The sequence below is a fragment of the Mustelus asterias genome, chromosome 7 (genome assembly GCF_964213995.1).
Source record: "Mustelus asterias chromosome 7, sMusAst1.hap1.1, whole genome shotgun sequence".
NCBI lineage: Eukaryota > Metazoa > Chordata > Chondrichthyes > Carcharhiniformes > Triakidae > Mustelus > Mustelus asterias.
Window position 1 is genome coordinate 30,665,863 of NC_135807.1, and position 20,393 is coordinate 30,686,255.

At 44.2% G+C, this 20,393-nt stretch overlaps 1 protein-coding gene across 7 annotated transcripts in view; it reads left to right on the forward strand.

The window, feature by feature from the left end:
* The window catches only part of zfat (zinc finger and AT hook domain containing), a 113,263-nt gene that overhangs the window by 33,706 nt on the left and 59,164 nt on the right, over nucleotides 1-20,393 (forward strand). For all 7 annotated transcript variants that reach the window (XR_013498298.1, XM_078215799.1, XM_078215801.1 and 4 more), the window contains exons 4-6: nucleotides 1,364-1,528; nucleotides 2,471-2,624; nucleotides 7,207-8,582. Coding sequence is in view for 6 of the 7 variants with exons in the window: in XM_078215799.1 (XP_078071925.1) it covers nucleotides 1,364-1,528; nucleotides 2,471-2,624; nucleotides 7,207-8,582 (1,695 nt within the window). In the remaining variant the exon portion in view is untranslated. The remainder of the gene's footprint in view (nucleotides 1-1,363; nucleotides 1,529-2,470; nucleotides 2,625-7,206; nucleotides 8,583-20,393) is intronic.

The following is a 20,393-nucleotide window of genomic DNA, read 5'->3' on the forward strand; positions in this document are numbered from 1 at the left end:
TAGACAGAGGCATGTTTTCCATTACACTTCCTGAAGTCGATGACTATCTCCTTCATTTTGATTGATAGTGAGGGAGAGATTATTGTCATCGCACCAGTTCACCAGATTCTCTATCTCTTTCCTGTACTCTGTCTTGTCATTGAGATAATTCAGTAAGATAATGATCAGACTTGGCTGAGATATACCTCTCGTCAAATATTATATAGTTAAATTGAATTTATAGCATGGAAACAGACAATTTGACCCAATTGGCCAATGCTAGTATTTACACATCCCCCCTCCCATTCCTCTTCTTCACACCCTATCAGCGTAACCCTATTTATTTCTGTCTTGTACATGTCTATCTTCTCCTGGAACGCATCTCTGCTGTTTTCCTCGCTGCACCCTGTGGCGGTGAATTTAACATACTAACCACTCTTTAGGTACAAGACAGATTATATACTTATTTTAAAGCTGAAAACTTACACACAAAATCTAACACTTTTGAAAGAAGATGCCAGAACCACGCCAGCTACACAAACCAGATACATATCTCACAAAGTTCATTCAGAGTACTGGTGTTAGAACAAAGGATATAGGTTAAAACTGGTAAAAGTAAGGTTTGAGAGTAATGTGAGGAAGAACATATCTACAGGAAAAGGCATCAACATTTGGAAGGGTTCGCTGGGTAGAATAGTGGAGGCAAAACTTGGCCATTCAAGAGTCAGCTGCAAACGGGGGAACATAGCCTTTTGTCTTAGTGGCTATACTGAGGTGATCTTAACAGCTTCCCTCGTCCTTATCTGTTTTGTGATCTTGTTAGCTGTTTTACTGAGCACAGTACTGCAAGTGTGCAGAATATTTAAAATTGGCTGCAGGTGCAAATTACTAATATTATAAAATACCTAATGTGAACTTTATGCAACATGCAAGCTCTTGCTGCTGTTTACCTGCACACAGTGAGTTAGTGCAAAGTGGCATTGACATCCAAAACCCAAGGCAAGCATCAGTCTCATACAGTAAGTCAGCACCAACATAACCACAGCTAGTACTCAAACTGCCCAACAGGTGTCTGTTGTACCTATATCCCATCCATACCAACAGCATAACTGTCTTAACTCAACTCAGCTGCTTATCAATTGCTTAGGATTCTGAAGTCCTAAAACTGGTTACATACATTATTACCATGTATATAAATAAATTATTGGATACCATTCACATTCTTCATGGTGAGAAAACCTATTGAGAGAAGGCACTCAATGTCACCCATGGTTCCAATTGATTTCTGAGTTGCAGTCAGTATTAATTGTATTCGGATTGGAGCTGGATTAGAGATAAATTATGCTGTGTCACTGCTGCGATTGATCTCTATTTCTTTCTCTAGACAAAACGGATCCTGAAGTAGAGTTGGATGATGAAAGAGAGCGGGCAGCTAAAAGACCACGTTTACAAAGGAACGAAAATTTGATTTTTAAGGATGCTGATCAAAACGCAGGAGGAAAGAAGCCAATTATCAGTGTGGTTCTTGCGGCACATGAAGCTATTCCAGGTGAGTAGTAATGGACTTCCATTTATTTAGCACCTCATTTCATCTCAAAGTGCTTGACCTTCAATGAATGAGCTTGAAATGCAGTCACTGTTACTAATTGACAGTGCTTCAGAGCTAACCCATGTTGTATCCAAACAAGGAAAGCTTTATTCTAATGGTGGTTGCAGAAATGTTCCACTCTTCCCCCCCCTCTTTTCTGTTGAAGGCAAATCATGTTTAATTAACTTGAGCTTTTTCATGAGTTAACAGTGGTAGTTGATAAGGGCAATGTGAGCGATTTGTTATAAAAGCATTTTGATGAATTGCAACAGAATAGAATTGAAACTAAAGTTGACATTCATGGAATTAAAGGGACAGCAGCAGAGTGGATATGAAGTTTGCTGAGTGACAGGAAACAGGAGTGGCTAATGTTTGTTTTTCAGTCCTGAACAACATATAATCTTGGGATTCTCCAGGGATTTTAACTAGGGTTATTGTTACACTTGATCTATGTCAAGACTTTGACTTGAGTGTGCAGGTGATAGGTTTTTCAGTTCTTTTTCTGCCAGCTCCAACTCCTTCAACTTGTACATTTAAACACTAGAGTTGTGATCGAGTCTGGCATGTCCAAACTGCGCTTGCTGCAGCTGATTGGACAGGAAATCAGGAAGTTGAATGGTAACGAAATGGCTGAGTTTTAAAAGACTCCGACAAATGTGCAAACTTATTCTTCCCCCTCGGCCCCCCTCCCCTTCCAGCCCCTACACAAATTCCATTGGCAGCACTTCTCAAATTTAAAATTATAACCTTTGTTTCTACTACCTCAGACCCATTTAATTTTAGGTGTTGATCAGTCTATCTGGAAGAATGCTTCATGTTTATATCTCAATAAAATGTAATTCTTATCAAACCTTGAATTTGTTAACTTGTGCGACCAAGAAATATTCTGTTTATATATTCTAGGTGCCACAAAGATTATTCCTGTTGAGGCCACCCCAGCTGAGGAAACCCCAGCAGCTGAGCCGGAAAGTATTGGCCAAGAATCGGCTTTGCGCAAGGGTTACCAGGAATATGCTATTCAGCAGGCACCTTTGGAATTGGCTCAGAATTCTTTCAGGTGTGTCTGCATTGCAGAAAAATTAGGTTTAGTCGGCACAGGCCCATTTTCTTCAATTAACTTCTTTCCTTATTATCTCCACCACCTGAAGGTGGATGGAGGTAATGTTCTATTTTTCATGTATTAATCATGAAGGAACACTGACAAGACAGTTGTATCTATTGTCAGTTTTCCTGACTATTGATCTGGGGCTTGGGAGAGGATCACTGAGTCAGAGGATTCTAAGTTCAAGTCCCACAACTTGAGGATGAAAATCAAGGCTGACATTCCAGAGCAGTACTGAGAGTATGCTGCATTTTTGGAGATGCCGTCTTTTGGATGAGATGTTAATCCAAGGCCCCATCTGCCATTCTGTTGAATGTAAAAGATCCGATGCCACTATTTTGAAGAAAGGAATTATCCCTGGTGTCCTGAGTAATATTTAACCTTCAGTCATTATCATATTGCTATTTGTGGGAGTTTACTGTGTGCAAAATTGTCCACTATGTTTTTTGCATTACACCAGTGACTACACTTCAAAAGTACTTTTTGGCTATAAAGCACCTTGAGATGTCTGGTGGTCATGAAAGACACTACATAAGTACTTTTCCTTTGATTCCTTGAAGTTGATGTCAGTTTGAGTCTCCAAAATTGATAGCGTAAAGGTGACAGGAGACAGTATTAATGTAAATTAAATAGGTTTCTTTTAGAAATGACCATTTTTATATTTGGAGACATGATATGTGCCAAGTGTAGCATGCTTGGGTGGAACAGTCGATTTTGGATCTATTGTTCCCAAAGTTCTTTCAGCTGGAGTTTTCCTTGTATTATGTCTAGATCTGTTGTACATTAATTGATGAAGATAGATTGCTGTGATTAATCAACAACTCCATTATGCAATACTAGGGAGAAGACATCAAGTTCATAAATCTCTAAAGGTTCATGACCAATTGATGAAGAGATAACCAAAATAAAAAGGGTGCTAGTGTATTTATAAGACAATAAACAATGCATGCATTTTTACCTTGTACAAGACCTTGGTTAAGTATCTGTTATATAGTGTTTAATTTTGACCTCACAAGTGATAATTAATGTGTAGAAGGGCACAGCGAATTAATTTCCAGATGAAACCTTTTCCGTCACCAAATATTAAGGAATATTTCCTGTGGGATTCGAGATGGTAACTCAATGCGATGAGTACTTCATACTGAAAATAACTGCCTGCAGAAATCTCTCTTTCACAACATTGTTCAATACTATAATAATCAAACAAAGAAACATTTAATTTTTCTTCCTTCCTGGGAAGTTGACCAATCTGTCACATACTTCCATTAGTTTCCAACAACTCTAAATCTCCGTCGTCTGTGGTATCCTGTCCAATTTACAACAGAACCTTCTGGGTGCAGAATGGCCTTACATACCCACCGGAGCCCTACCGGGGGAAATTTTCCCATCCCGCCCGCCACGGGAATTGTAGTGAGTGCGGGGTCAGACCACGCAAAGATCGGTTGACCTCGGGCAGGATTTTCCGGTTTTGGGATGAGCACAGCTGGAAAATCCCACCCCCAGGTCAAGCAGCATTTCTATTTTTGTTTGAACATCATCTTTGCCTTGATGGACCAACAAGATCAGTTTCTAACTTAACTTTGAGTTTACAGCATTTATTGTTTTTTGTTTTACTGCTGCATGGATTTACAATTTTTATTCACTACATGATCTCTCACCTAAAAGTGCAATTTGACCAGTGATTCTGAGTCAGTTCTTTGCTCATTCACTGTTTGTTTGGAAACAGGTTTCACGACAGTAGGATAAATTGTTTGTGAATTTTCTTAATGCCATCAATAATTAACAATAATGTATTGTGTGCCGGATATGTCAAAAAATATAGGGATCATGACCGTATTTGAAACTTTCTGACATCTGGGATGGGATTCTCCCAAAACCTTTTCCTGTGTCAAATTCACATAAAAATCCAGCTGGTTTTTTCAGCGTGATTTTCAAAATGAATCTCCCACACTCTGTGCACTTCAAACTGCACTAGCATGAATCTCATTAAAAATCAGTGGGCGGGGCCTATTTCCACCCCAGAGGCTGGCAGCATAGCGCTGAGCGGGCCACTGCACATGTGCTGATCTGTCAGCGCTGAGATCGGCGCATGCGCAGTAGCCCCACAATGCCGGCCCCCCGGTCGCTGGCCAGCTCAATTGCTGACCAGCACAGCAACCCCCTATCGCTGGCCGAGTGAACCCCACCCACCACCCGATCGTTGACCTCCTGGCCGTATCCGGGCCAGCCTTGACCAACCCCCCTGCCCCCCCCACCCCCCTCACCCCGATGGCCAGCCCTGATCGCTGGCCTCCCTCCCTCTATCATGGCCGGATGCAGAGTGGCAGCGGGACCTCCAACCCCCATGATCTCCTCCAGAGGCCCCGCCCTCTATAGGCCCCACGCCCATTGGGTCCCACCCTCTTGTCATTGCCTGATGCCTGGTGGGCAGTGCCAAGGTGCCCCCTTGGGCAGTGCCACTTTGCTCCTTGAGCAGTGCCAGAGGGGCTAGGCTGGCACTGCCAAGCTAGCAATGCCCAGAGGGCATCCCCCGTTACCCCCGAGCTCCTGGGGGGCCTACTTGGCCCCCCTTCACTTCAGTGGGGTTGGGCTGCCAGCTCCCCACAAGTGGTGAGCTGTTGTAAACCCCGTTGGAGTGAAACACTGCTGGCGGGGTGTGGGAGAGAGGGGGTGACTCTAGCGGGTCCGGAGACTTTAATCCTGGGCCCGCTAATTGGATTGAAAGCATGATTTAAATTATATTTTCTGCTCCGTGCCGATTTTTGGCACAGAGCTGACAGCGTTGGAAATCCGGTGGCCGGAGACACGTGCAGGCTATGGCCCCCAGTGGGGAGCCCGCTACACAGCCTCCGATTGAGCCTCCAGGCCCGCTCCGCTGCTAAAGCGGTGCAGTGGACTGGGAGAATCGTCCCCCTGGTTTATGAACAAAGTCAGAAATTGTAGGCTGACATTTTCTGATTGTAAATAAGTTAATGTTATGTTACAAGTGGAAAAGTCCAGGCTGTGCTGTCTAACTAATTTTTTAACTTGCGCTTGCACACATGGCAACCCTAGAACAGCTGCTGTTTGTCCTCCCTCGTCAGCAGATGCAGCTCATTGTAGACTTCTTTGACTTTCTCCTCATCCATGTCATGGCTCTCCCCGATCTGCTTAAGCAGATTCTGCTCATAACAGAAATCTGCTGATTAACTTCATAAGTAATTTCCGTGATTTATTAACATTGTTATAAAGAAAGAAACTTTATTTTCTTATCCAATCTAAGAGAATAGTTTGTCAACTATTTATCAGATGTCAATTTTCACATTCAAAATATAATTTTTTGCCACTAGTGCATTTCAAAAAACATTAGTTGAAATGTGCCAATTTAGTTGACCTCATTTGGAGCACTAATTAGGCACTACTTTTGAGCTTCTTGTTCTTGCGTAAGGAAGGGTAATAATTAGCCAAGGTGCAGCTTGAATGTACACGAGCCTGGTTTGTTAAGTTACTTGAGGTCAACACATGGAGACTGGTCACTTGGGTGAGATGCCCATGTAATATACCCAGTGGGAGTTAGTCATTGATCTCTAGAGGAGAGGAAGGGAGACATTTTGCTTTGCTCAAATGGCTAGGGAACCAGTTTGTAGTTTGATGTCAGATTAGCAGTCCATTCAATGCCTTCAACTGATGCAGTGTGAATGGTTGTGATGCCACCAGGAATGGATCTGTCAGAGCAGAAGTTTATATGGAACTAGGCAATGGATCACTTACATACAGATCCTAGGAGCAATTTTTAATCTCTGGGTTGGCAGTTAACCGGGGCAATAGCAGAAGCTCTGTTATTGTTCACTGCATTAAAAGAGGGGGGTATCAGCCCATGTTACTGTTATTGATTGCCCTACAAGTAACCTTTATTGGGTGTAGTTGATGTTTGAGGACATGTTTGGATTCTATTGTGATGCTCTCTGTGTGATTGAATAGCCTATCCAACTTTACAATTCAATGATGCTGATTTAGGCTTGACAGGGAGATTATCTGATACCTGGGAAACTATACTCCAGAAGCACCTATAAAACTATAGGGATGTCCCAATGCATTTTACAATAAAGTACTTTTGAAATGTAGTCACTGTTGTAGTATAGGAAACGCGCCAGCTGATATAAACACAGTAAAGTCCCAGAGACTGCATTTAGATAATGGCCAGATTATGTGAATATGGTATCTATGAAGGGATAAATATTGGTGAGCATCTGCAGTTCTTTGAATAGTGCCATCCATGCTTTTAAGCCTACCTGAGTAGGTAGACAAGGCCTCAGTTTAATGTCTCATCCGAAACAGGGCAGCACTCTGTCAGTACTGCACTAGAGTATCAGACTAAGATTGTGTGTTCCAGTCTCTGGAGTGTGACTTGAATACACAGACTTCTGGAATGAAACAAAAAAACAGATTTTAAAATAAAATCCAAAGGGAACTATTAACACGGTTTCCACTATACACCGACAATAGAAAGGTCCTATTCATAGGCTGAAAATTCACGAGCATCTTTCTGTTTTTTCAGACAGGGGACCACGCAGCTGAAGATTTTTACCTGTGAGTATTGCAATAAAGTATTTAAATTTAAACACTCACTTCAAGCTCACCTCAGAATTCATACCAACGAGAAACCTTATAAATGTTCGCAATGTGACTATGCCAGCACAATCAAGGCCAACCTTATTGTCCATATGCGCAAGCACACGGGGGAAAAGTTCAGCTGCGACTACTGTGTCTTCACCTGCCTCAGCAAAGGACATCTGAAAGTGCACATTGAGCGTGTGCACAAAAAGATCAAACAGCATTGCCGCTTTTGTAAAAAGAAATACTCAGATGTCAAGAACCTGCTTAAGCATATCCAGGAGAGCCATGACATGGACGAGGAGAAAGTTAAAGAAGTCTACGACGAGCTGCGCCTGCTGACGAGGGAGGGCAAACGGCAGCTGCTGTATGACTGCCACGTGTGCGAGCGCAAGTTTAAAAATGAATCAGACCGTGATCGGCACATGCTGGTCCATGGCGACGACCGCCCATTTGCTTGCGAGCTCTGCGATCACGGAGCCACAAAATACCATTCACTAGAGGCGCATGTCCGTAAACATAAATTCATCTACATATGTTCTGTGTGCACAAAGAAGTTTGTCAGCTCGGTCAAGTTAAAGTGTCACGTCAAGGAGGCTCATAGTGACTTGGGAGAGGATTCAGTATTCAATAACTCCATTAATCAGAGCTTCTACCTTCTGGAATCAGGAGGAGACATTCAACCAGAGGCCTTGGAGGACTCTGCTGACGGTGCTGGTTTCAATGACTGTGACCAAGATGCACACGGGCACCAGGTTCTTGTAGAACTTGAAAATGAAGAAGCTAACATTCCCATACAGAGTCTTACTCAACAAGAGGAAGTTATACAGATCCATTCCAAAGTCTTGGACAATCCCTCAGACGGTCCAGAGACCATCCACCACGAAGAAGTTTCTTTGGATGAAAGCAACATATCTTCTAAAAATGAGCAACAATGTGTGGATGAGTGTCAGGGTGAAATCCTGTCAGCTTTGCCTATTGGCAGTGACACTGTGGTAGATTCTGAAAGCATAGGAACAAACCATCGGTCAACTTCCACTGACCAGGATGGTGCTGATTCCCTCAAAGAGTATGAATCTTGTGTGGCCCAGAACGAAGACTCATTTGAAATGGTTCAGCTTGATGGTGCTAAGGATTTGTGCAATTCAACTACACACTTAGCTTTTGAGAAAATTCCATCGAGAACAGAAGCTCAAAAGGATGGTGTAGACCTCGGAGCCTTCCAGCAAGTTCTTGACAGCTTACAGAAGAGGCAACTGAATGTCAGTCTTTTTGAGAAGATCAGGAAGGTCTATGGTGATCTGGAATGTGGATACTGTGGTAAGAAATGGTTTAAATTGTTAATTTATCTGTTGAAATCTTGCCTTTTACATGCCAGAATTAATTTAAATCTTTTGATTTGCAGCCGTTCCAAAAGGACCATCTGGGCTGTGATGTTTTCTACTTCTTTCATCAAACATACAAGTAGAAAAATCACAGTTCTTTTTTAGTATGAAGTGAACCTTCTGGGGTCACTGGGGTTTGGATTTTCTTATATAGTTTTGGACTGAATAACCTTTTTGAGTCCTGAAATTTCCAGCAAAGTAAAAGTTCCTCGGTGGCACTTTTGGTTTTTGTGCAACCCACTGGAAAAGTCTACTGTCCGTATGCCCACAACTGCACAAAGAGGCAGCTGCTTGTGAGGTGCTTGTCTCATTAACATCAGGCTAATAATTTGCAGGCCAACAATATTGAGTCAAACTAGCTGCTTCTCTGGGCCCCATAAAAATAATTCCAAAGTTACCTTGGCTGATTCAAAGAACAAAGAAAATTACAGCGCAGGAACAGACCCTTCGGCCCTCCAAGCCTGCACCGACCATGCTACCCAACTTAACTAAAACCCCTTACCCTTCCAGGGACCATATCCCTCTATTCCCATCCTATTCGTGTATTTGTCAAGGCGCCCCTTAAAAGTCAGTATCGTATCTGCTTCCACTACCTCCCCCGGCAATGAGTTCCAGGCACCCATCACCCTCTGTGTAAAAAATCTGCCTGGTACATTTCCTTTAAACCTTGCCCCTCGCACCTTAAACCTGTGCCCCCTAGTAATTGGGAAAAAGCTTCTGACTATCCACTCAGTCCATGCCTCTCATAATCTTGTAGACTTCTGTCAGGTCACCCCTCAACCTCCATCGTTCCAGTGAGAACAAACCAAGTTTCTCCAACCTTTCCTCATAGCTGATGCCCTCCATACCAGGCAACATCCTAGTAAGTCATTTCTGTACCCTCTCCAAAGCCTCCACGTCCTTCTGGTAGTGTGGCGACCAGAATTGAACACTATATTCCAAATGCGGCCTAACTAAGGCTCTATAAAGTTGCAACATGACTTGCCAATTTTTAAACAATGCCCCAGCCGATGAAGGCAAGCATGCTGTATGCCTTCTTGACTACCTCCTCCACCTGCATTGTCACTTTCAGTGACCTGTGTACCTGTACACCCAGATCCCTTTGCCTATCAATATTCTTAAGGGTTCTGCCTTAAAAATATTGATAGGCAAATTCCTTCAACTCCATCACCTGTATGAATTGGACTGCTCACAAAGTGGAATCCGTTCAAAAAATGGTCACGGGTGTTTCCTAGGTCCTCCACTTGCACATTAAAAGGGCCAAAAATATGGTTGCTCCAACATCCCTTTCAATTATTACTGGCTTTGTTGTAGGTGTTAATGGAGTGGTAATACTACTGACTCCATTTTGAGGCCTTTGTCATCATGCGAACACCAGGGCAGATGTGGAAATTGATTCCTTGTTTTGTCTTCATTGACTTGACATAGAAATTCTGATTGTTAAAATTTCCCAAGCATGTTTAATGGCAGCAAAGTAAACATTGCTGCTCAAACCATGACCTTTCCCTGCTACGTGACCCATTTTGAATTTCACTAAAGGCTTCATCCCATCAAGTTGAGATATTTTCAGTGCAAGCAATTTCAGCACCAGGCACTGTTGAGCCAGATGCAGCTCAATTGAGGTGCAAGCTTCTGATGTCTAGCACGGAGGTGCCTTCAAGGTTGCTAACAATCCTTGATTCTTTTCCAAATGTATTTTCCAGGGGATATTGTAAGTTGAAACTCTGATGACAGTGCTTTACTGAACAGCTTCATACATCCTATCGAGATGCTCTGCATTTGAACTCTTGGATTTAACTAATTGGGAACGTTTTAAAAATGAAAACCGCAGTCTTGACACATAATAATACACAAGGCAGGAATTTAGACACAAACTAATTGATGCTTAAACTTGACTCCAACCTTCACAATCTTCCTTTCCCCTGACAATCTATACGTGCTTGCCATCACCTAATCACAGCTTTGTGATTTCTCTTAATCTTGGTCATGTACTGTATGATGGGGCTTGGAACTTCATCTGTTTTTATTTAATTAAGAGCAATTATGCAAACTTGCATCGAAAACATTGCTGAGGAGGCTTGCAGATTATTTGGATCCCAGTAAGTCTACAGATTACTCAACATCAATGAACAAATGCTTACCACACTTGCAAGGCATTCTTTATTCCTATATTGTAACCTATTAGAAATATATGGGTTACTTCAGGCTAAAATTGCAGGAATCTTGCATGAACTTGTTATATTACCAATGTTAATTCTAGAGTTTAGATTGTTAATACTTAAATGGAGTAAGACTGCCGAATGCTGTGCTACAGAGGGATTTAGGTATCCTTGTACATGAATCACAAACAGATATAGAAAGTAATGAGGATGGAAAATGAAATGTTGGTCTTTATTGCAAGGAGGGGTGCAGTAAAGTGGATAGAGCTGTGAAGAAGGCCTATAGTGTGTTAGCTTTTATTAACAGGGGGTTGGAGTTTAAGAGCCGTGGGGTTATGCTGCAACTGTACAGGACCTTGGTGAGACCACATTTGGAATATTGTGTGCAGTTCTGGTCACCTCACTATAAGAAGGATGTGGAAGCACTGGAAAGAGTGCAAAGGAGATTTACCAGGATGCTGCCTGGTTTGGAGGGTAGGTCTTATGATGAAAGGTTGAGGGAGCTAGGGCTGTTCTCTGTGGAGTGGAGGAGGTTGAGGGGAGACTTAATAGAGGTTTATAAAATGATGAAGGGGATAGTTAGAATGAACGTTCAAAGACTATTTCCTCGGGTGGATGGAGCTTTTACAAGGGGGCATAACTATAGGGTTCATGGTGGAAGATATAGGAAGGATGTCCGAGGTAGGTTCTTTACTCAGAGAGTGGTTGGGGTGTGGAATGGACTGCCTGCAGTGATAGTGGAGTCAGACACTTTAGGAACATTTAAGTGGTTATTGGATAGGCACATGGAGCACACCAGGATGATAGGGAGTGGGATAGCTTGATCTTGGTTTCAGATAAAGCTCGGCACAACATCGTGGGCCGAAGGGCCTGTCTGTGCTGTACTGTTCTATGTTCTATAAAACTGGGGAAGTCTCGCGACAACTGTATAGAGCATTGGTGAGACCACACTTGGAGTATTGTGTACAGTTTAGACCTCCTTACTTGAGGGATTTACTTGCATTGGAAGCTATTCAGAGAATAGCTGATTCCTGAGATGAAAGAGTTGTCTTATGATGAAAAATTGAGCATGCTGGGCCAATACTCGTTGGAGTTTAGAAAAATGAGAGGTTATCTTACTGAAATATATCAAATTCTGAGGGAGCTTGACGGGATTAGATGCTGAAAGGCTGGTTCCCCTTTTGGGGGAATCTCAAACTAGGAGAATGTTTCAAGTTAAGATTGAGATGAGGAGAAATTTCTTCTCCAAATCTCATTGATCTTTGTAATTCTCTTCCACAGGGCAGTAGAGGCTGGGCTATTAAAAATGTTCAAGGCTGAGTTAGCCACATTTTTGCTCAACAGTGGAGCCAGGATTATTGGGGGCAGGCAGGAAAATTGAGTTGAATCCTCAACAGATCAGCCATGCTTTTATTGAATGGTGGAGCAGACTTGAGGGACAGATTATCCTGATTCTGCTCCTCTTATGATTATACGGGTATCATTATCCTCGATGCAGCCATGATTCCTTCATTTTGCGGCAGTGCTTTGTTCCACCTGTATTTGAACCACCGCCTGAAAGCAAAGGCCGGCTGTTTGATGATGAGGGTTATTCCCTCATGATCTTTTACTCTGGTCAGGTACTTAACGTCCAACTTCACAGCAAGCAAACAATGAGAGGCATGCTGCCACAAGAAACATTACAGATCACATCATCGCCATCCTCCAGACAATGCCACCACTGTTTGGCCTGGAGCAGCCCTGCACCATCTAACCAATTGGGGATCAAGATTTGTGATGGTATCTATCATGCTTCACAACCTTACCATTGAGAAGTAACAGCTCTTGTCACCATCTATTAGGTGAGAAGCTGAGGAACAGGAGCATAAGGATAAGAGAGCTTACAAAACAAACCCTTTCTGCAAGAACTCTTGCATATCAGATTATTCATGAACAATACTAGCAACCTCAACTACAACTCCATAGTCACCAATAGTTCCACACTCCTACTTTTCCTCTATCATCGACCATCATATCATTTTTTCTGACAATACAAAAAAAGGTGATGTTTCAGCAGATTCAAATTCCTTCCCAACCCAACCCTTCTCTCTATACGCACAGTCTGAGGATACAGGGTAGACCATTTAGGATGAAAATAAGGAGACATTTCTTTACCCAAGGAGTGGTGAGCCTGTGGAATTCGCTACCACAGGAAGTAGTTGTTGCCAAAACATTGAATGTATTCAAGATGGGGCTAGATATAGCACTTGGGATGAACAGGCTCAAAGGTCATGGGGAGAAAGCAGGATTAAGCTACTGAGTTGCACAATCAGCCATGATCGTGATGAATGGCGGAGCAGGCTCGAAGGGCCGAATGGCCTCCTCTTGCACCTATCTTCTATGTTTCCATGTTCATAGTGTAATTCTCTCTAGGTACCTATGAGTGATGGCACCTTTTTATTTTCACCGTTTTCCTCCATTGCCCCTTTGATTAGGAGGTTCTAGTTCTTGTGTGTCTGAAATGAAAAAAGGACAAGTCTAGATTGTAAAATGCGAAGCAGAGAAAGTAAGGTGTCCGTGAGTACACTAACTGCAGCTTGTGATTCAGAAGAGATTGTGGGAATGAGGAAGAAATGGGAAGAGGGATGGAAATTTGCTGCTAGTGCTCATTGTGTCTGAAATGCCCTTTTCCTGGATGTCCAGCACTGTCTCTATGCTTTTAAAACTTGCAGTCTTGCCTGTTTTTATCACTGCATCCTCCAGTTGTGCATCATCTTCTAATGCAGGAAAGAGTGAAACATGTTTTTGAGTGGCCTGCAACATTCTTGCATAATGTAGGTGAACTGCATTCCTGGCATTGACTTCTGATGCTACTTCTTTCCAGTTCCAGTTCTTTTCCTTTGACTTATCTTAAAGGTCTTCTTGGGACCTTCCCCATTTTCCTTTAGGATCTGCTCTCTGCAGTTACCTTTCCCAGAAGACTGCTGACAACTTGGTATCTCCTTTGAAATGCAGCACTCAACATTCCCTGCTAAAGCAACTCATCTAAGATTCTCATACTTATTTTCCTCAGAAATCTGTTTGTATATTAGAGAGATTTAAACTGCTCCCTTTTCCTTAAACCATAATCACCAACTGAACTAAAAACAGCTGTTCTGTCTCTGTGGGTTTCCTCACAACACAGGTTTTTTCTCTACTTAATTTCTTAATTCGCCAGCCAGCAGCAAAGGGAGCTATTGCGCACGTGCAAACCTTTGTGTCTGCACATGCGCAATTCGAACAGCTGTCCTGAAAGAGAGAGAGAGCTGTCAGGCCTCTGCAGCTGCAACCAGTCTGAACCAACCCCACCCCCTGCATTCCCCCCACCCTGTAATCATGGGGGCCCATGGCCGATCGTGAGTCCCACACTGTCCAAAAACATATCCCCCGCCACTATCCCGCCATCCAGACTGATTGTGCACCCCCATCCCCCCCACCAATCGCAATACAGAGTGGCAGCGGGTCCCCTTCCCATCCTCCACCGATCATAGGCTGAGCAGAAGCGGGCTGCCCCTCCCTCCCCAATTAGGCCACCCAAGCCTGGCCCAGCTCCTTCTGGGCGCCTCTCCCATACCCTCTTCAGGCCCTGCCCCCATTCCTCCTTCAGGCCCTGTCCTCACACCCCCCTCCAGGCCACATCTGCCATTGGCCCTGCCCTCTGGAACTGCCCAGTGGGCATTGTCAAGGTGCCAGGCTGGCTGTGCCAAGGTGCCAGGTTGACACTGTCTAAGAGGCATACCCCCCTTGCCCTCAGCATCCGTAGGGGACCTCAATGGCTCCATTTCTACCAGCGAGGGCAACACGACTTCTTCATTCATGGGAAGCAGGTGTTTTCCTCGCCAGAGAGAACCTCTCCCGGCGAGGCCATAAAGGCAAGCAAGCCTGGACGATTGAACGCCAGGCTCGCTAAACAGATGCAATTCATCATTTAAATAAATTTAAATAATATATTCAGCCTCTCGCCAAAAATGGGCGAGAGGCTGACCGCGCTAAAAATCCAGTACTGGGAAGATCACGAGAGCTGAGAAATCGGGCACGAACCTGATCTGCAATGTGCATTAACTCTCCATCGATGGGCGGGGCGAATCGGTAACATTCCACCCACTGTGTTTGCAATAAGAGAGTAGGTGAACCTCAGAGAGATGGGGACACTTTCAGAAAGAGCAGTAGGCAAACTGAAAGAAAGAAATAGGTAACGGACGAAAGGAAGTTACAAGGAAGAGGAAGTTTTTTGTTATTTTTCTCTGTGGTCGACATCACAGGTGAAAATACAGGGCCCTAAACGGGTGCGAAACCATGGTAAAGTCGGGTGTGAGGCCATTAACGCGATCCATGGCCGCGTCCACGCAGATGGCCACTTTACCAAGATCCAGCAATGGCCGCGATCCTATTCACGTCTGAATTGGGCACAACGTCGAATTAAATGTATTTGCATGCATTTAAATTGAATTAATGAACTGCCCGCCCAACTCTGTCAGCATTTCCCCCTTTACCACCGCGTTCGCCAATCCAGAATCGCGCCGAAATGGACATGCTGAATAAAAGCCTGAATCGGGCGCTCCAGCTGCAGAAGAGGGGAGTTCAGAGCTTCCAACGGTGGTGGGTTAGGGGGAGAGTGAGGCCAGATCATTCTCTTGGTGGGGGGCAGAGAGTGAGGCCAGATCACTCTCTGGGGGGGTAGTGAAGCCAGATCTTTCTCTGGTTGGGGGTGGGGGGGGGGGGGAGGCGGGTAAGATGTATCTCTGTTGCAGGGGGAGAGGAGGCCTGATCGCTCACTGATGGGGGGTGGGGGGCAGATGTATCTTTGGTGGGGGGGGGGGGTGGCAGAGGGGGTCTGCTTCTACTCTGCAGGCGATCGGTGGGGTGGAAGGGGGCAGGGGGTTGTGATCGATCTGGGTACCGGGGTTGGGGGTGTGGGTGGATAAGGGAGACAGTGATGTCTGTGGGGGCCATCGCTCCCGCTTTTCGCTCCTGGGCCACTTTCTCTGCTTTCTGCGGCTCGGGAGTGATCTGACACGGGCGCGCTTTTTCAAATTTTTTCCTCACTGCGCATGCGCAGTTCAGAGCTCCGATCGTTTTGGGTGCGCTAAGCCCCGCCCACACCGCGATTCAGACCCACGATTTTTTTTTTAAGCTGAGTGCGTACGGGGGCGCCTGAAAGCAGGTTTCCAAATCGGATCTGAATTGCGCCCAGATTCAGCACTTAGAATGAAAATGGTTAAATCAGGCCCACTATGTTTTGGATGGAGAACCTGCAGCAAAATTGGAAGAACGAGAACAAGAGTGCCATAATATTTAACATTGTTTGAGCGCTGCTCTCTACCTGGCACCATTGCATGTATTCTCCCAACCTCACTCTTCATAATCACTGAGTTAATTAACCTCAAGGAACTTCATTTCACATCATCCTTTGTCTTATCTGTAAGTTCAGTGAATTGCTTATCTCCTTTCTTTCAGTTATCAGGTCCTGACCCCAGTCTTCTATCGACGAATGTTTGCCAGTTTTCATCAGCAGCCTTCTCTCCCTGAATCCTTAGCTTCAACTTTGAACCCTTTCACCCTCATCTCCAACATGTCCAGGCTTGACATTATTTCTGAAATCTTTATTTTTGTCTCCGTGCATTTTCCTCGATGCAAGGCTGTTCATTTCATTTTTGTCTTTCGCAACTTTGTATCCTGGGCCTTAATGTAGCCTCAAGTCCTGTAACAATGCCCATTGCAAATACGTCTGTGAATTCACAGACATTTGTCATCACTTTATTCATTCTGCAGTTTTACATGGGCCAATGAAGCCAGTGCAAAACCCGTTTAGAAAAATGAACCGCAGGTACCTCGTGCTGTGATATCTTGTTTACAAACCTGAGCAGTTGGATATGTAGCAATAACTCATGCCCTTAGGGTGAGAGGGGGAAAGTTCAAAGGAGATGTGAGGGGGCAAGATTTTACACAGAGAGTGGTAGGTGTCTGAAAGGCACTGCCAGGGGTGGTTAAACTAGAAAGAGTGCAGAAACGATTTACGAGGATGATACCAGGACTTGATGGATTGAGTTATAAGGAGAGGCTGAATAGACTGGGACTGCGACCACAGGTCCCTCTATTCCTGCCCATTCCAGAATGGTGCCATTAAGTCTACATTTGTTAAGCATTTGGTTTTAAGCCATATTTCCATTGTTACCACAACATCACGGTCCCACTGGCTATCTGAGCTTGTACATCACCAACTTTATTCACCACAGGCCTGTGACCAGCGGTGTGCCTCAGGGATCAGTGCTGGGTCCAATGTTATTTGTCATTTATATTAATGATTTGGATGAGAATATAGGAGGCATGTAAGTAAGTTTGCAGATGATACTAAGATTGGTGGCATAGTGGACAGTGAAGAAAGTTATCTTCAATTGCAATGGGATCTTGATCAATTGGGCCAGTGGGCTGACGAATGGTAGATGGAGTTTAATTTAGACAAATGCGAGGTGATGCGTTTTGGTAGATTGAACCAGGGCAGGACTTACTCAGTTAATGGTAGGGCATTGGGGAGAGTTACAGAGCAAAGAGATCTAGGGGTACATGTTCATAGCTCCTTGAAAATGGAGTCACAGGTGGACAGAGTGGTGCTTGGTTTCATCGGTCAGAACATTGAATACAGGAATTGGGACATCTTGTTGAAGTTGTACAAGACATTGGTAAGGCCACACTTGGAATACTGTGTGCAGTTCTGGTCACCCTACTATAGAAAGGATCTTTCAAAAGTCACTGGAGTCAGGGAAAGTCCCAGAGGATTGGAAAATCGCTGTTGTAACCCCACTGTTCAAGAAGGGAACAAGAAAAAAGATGGAAAATTATAGGCCAATTAGCCTAACCTCAGTTGTTGGCAAAATTCTAGAATCCATCGTTAAGGATGAGATTTCTAAATTCTTGGAAGTGCAGGGTCGGATTAGGACAAGTCAGCATGGATTTAGTAAGGGGAGGTCGTGCCTGACAAACCTGTTAGAGTTCTTTGAAGAGATAACAAATAGGTTAGACCAAGGAGAGCCAATGGATGTTATCTATCTTGACTTCCAAAAGGCCTTTGACAAGGTGCCTCACGGGAGACTGCTGAGTAAAATAAGGGCCCATGGTATTCGATGCAAGGTACTAACATGGATTGACGATTGGCTGTCAGACAGAAGGCAGAGAGTTGGGATAAAAGGTTCCTTCTCAGAATGGCAACCGGTGACAAGTGGTGTCCCGCAGGGTTCAGTGTTGGGGCCACAGCTGTTCTCTTTATATATTAACGATCTAGATGACGGGACTGGGGGCATTCTGGCCAAGTTTGCCGATGATACAAAGATAGGTGGAGGGGCAGGTAGTATTGAGGAGGTGGGGAGGCTGCAGAAAGATTTAGACAGTTTAGGAGAGTGGTCCAAGAAGTGGCTGATGAAATTCAACGTGGGCAAGTGCGAGGTCGTGCACTTTGGAAAAAAGAATAGAGGCATGGACTATTTTCTAAACGGTGACAAAATTCATAATGCTAAAGTGCAAAGGGACTTGGGAGTCCTAGTCCAGGATTCTCTAAAGGTAAACTTGCAGGTTGAGTCCGTAATTAAGAAAGCAAATGTAATGTTGTCATTTATCTCAAGAGGCTTGGAATACAAAAGCAGGGATGTACTTCTGAGGCTTTATAAAGCACTGGTTAGGCCCCATTTGGAGTACTGTGAGCAATTTTGGGCCCCACACCTCAGGAAGGACATACTAGCACTGGAGCGGGTCCAGCGGAGATTCACACGGATGATCCCAGGAATGGTAGGCCTGACATACGATGAACGTCTGAGGATCGTGGGATTATATTCATTGGAGTTTAGGAGGTTGAGGGGAGATCTGATAGAGACTTACAAGATAATGAACGGCTTAGATAGGATGGACGTAGGGAAGTTGTTTCCATTAGCAGGGGAGACTAGGACGCGGGGGCACAGCCTTAGAATAAAAGGGAGTCACTTTAGAACAGAGATGAGGAGAAATTTCTTCAGCCAGAGAGTGGTAGGTCTGTGGAATTCATTGCCACAGAGGGCTGTGGAGGCCGAGACGTTGAGCGTCTTCAAGACAGAAATTGATAAATTCTTGATTTCTCGAGGAATTAAGGGCTATGGGGAGAGAGCGGGTAAATGGAGTTGAAATCAACCATGATTGAATGGTGGAGTGGACTCGATGGGCCGAATGGCCTTACTTCCGCTCCTATGTCTTATGGTCTTATTATTAAACTAGAAAGAGTGCAGAAAAGATTTACTAGGATGCTACCGGGACTTGATGGTTTGGGTTATAAGGAGAGGCTGGATAGACTGGGACATTTTTTCTCTGGAGCGTAGGAGGCTGAGGGGTGATCTTATAGAGGTCTATAAAATAATGAAGGGCACAGATCAGTTAGATAGTCAATATCTTTTCCCAAAAGTAGGGGAGTCTAAAACTAAAGGGCATAGGTTTAAGGGGAGAGATACAAAAATGTCCAGAGGGGCAATTTTTTCACACACAGGGTGGTGAGCATCTGGAACAAGCTGCCAGAGGTAGTAGTAGAGGCGGGTACAATTTTGTCTTTTAAAAAGCATTTAGATAGTTGCATGGGTAAGATGGGTATAAAGGGATATGGGCCAAATGCGGGCAATTGGGATTAACTTAGGAGTTTTAAAAAAAGGGCGGCATGGACAAGTTGGGCCGAAGGGCCTGTTTCCATGCTGTAAACCTCTATGGCTCTGTGACTTTGTACCTTTATCGACATGCATTGTAATCCTTTCTTCACACTTATCTAACCTGGTACTACTACCTCATCTAAAACTGTCCAATACTTGAACTTTATGCACCTTATTTCTCTTTTCTATTTCTATATGCTGGCACCCACTCCCTATCAATTTATTTTAAACCATTCACAGCCACACTGGAGAACGCCCCCCACCCCTTCAAGGATATTCATCCCTGTTCTTTTGAAGTGCAACTCATCCCTTTTGAATAGCTGCCTTCTGACCCAGAACTGGTCCTGACGCCTTAAGAATCTGAAAGCTTTTCTTCTGCACCATGCTTCAAGCCACACAGTGATCCTCCTTATTTACCTAATTTTACTCTGGCTAGCATGTGGCACTGGGAGTAATCTGGAGATTTCTACCCTCGAGATTCTACTTTTTATCTTCCTAATTCCTGGAAACCTGACCACACAATCTCAATACCTGTCTGCTGTATGTTATTGATACGAAAGTAATGCACAACTTCTATCTCACTCCCTTCCTCCTCCAGAATATTCTGTGAAGTCTGTGAAGTCCTTTACCCTGGTACCAGGGCAAGAAGGCACCATGTGGACTTACAATGACAGTTACAGAAATGCCCGTCTTCGCCAAAATCCTCCATAACAACACATCTCTGCTTAGCTGTTCCCTCCTGCACAGAATCTTCCCCATTGGTGCTATGGTCTGGGTTGCAGTCCTTCAGGTTATTGTCACACCCGGTTGTCTGTAATTCTGATTGTCTGAAGGTGACGTAGACTCCTGTACTGCCTGTCCCTCCCTCCCTCCTCTCCTGGACAGCCACCCACCTACTGTCCTGACGTCTCA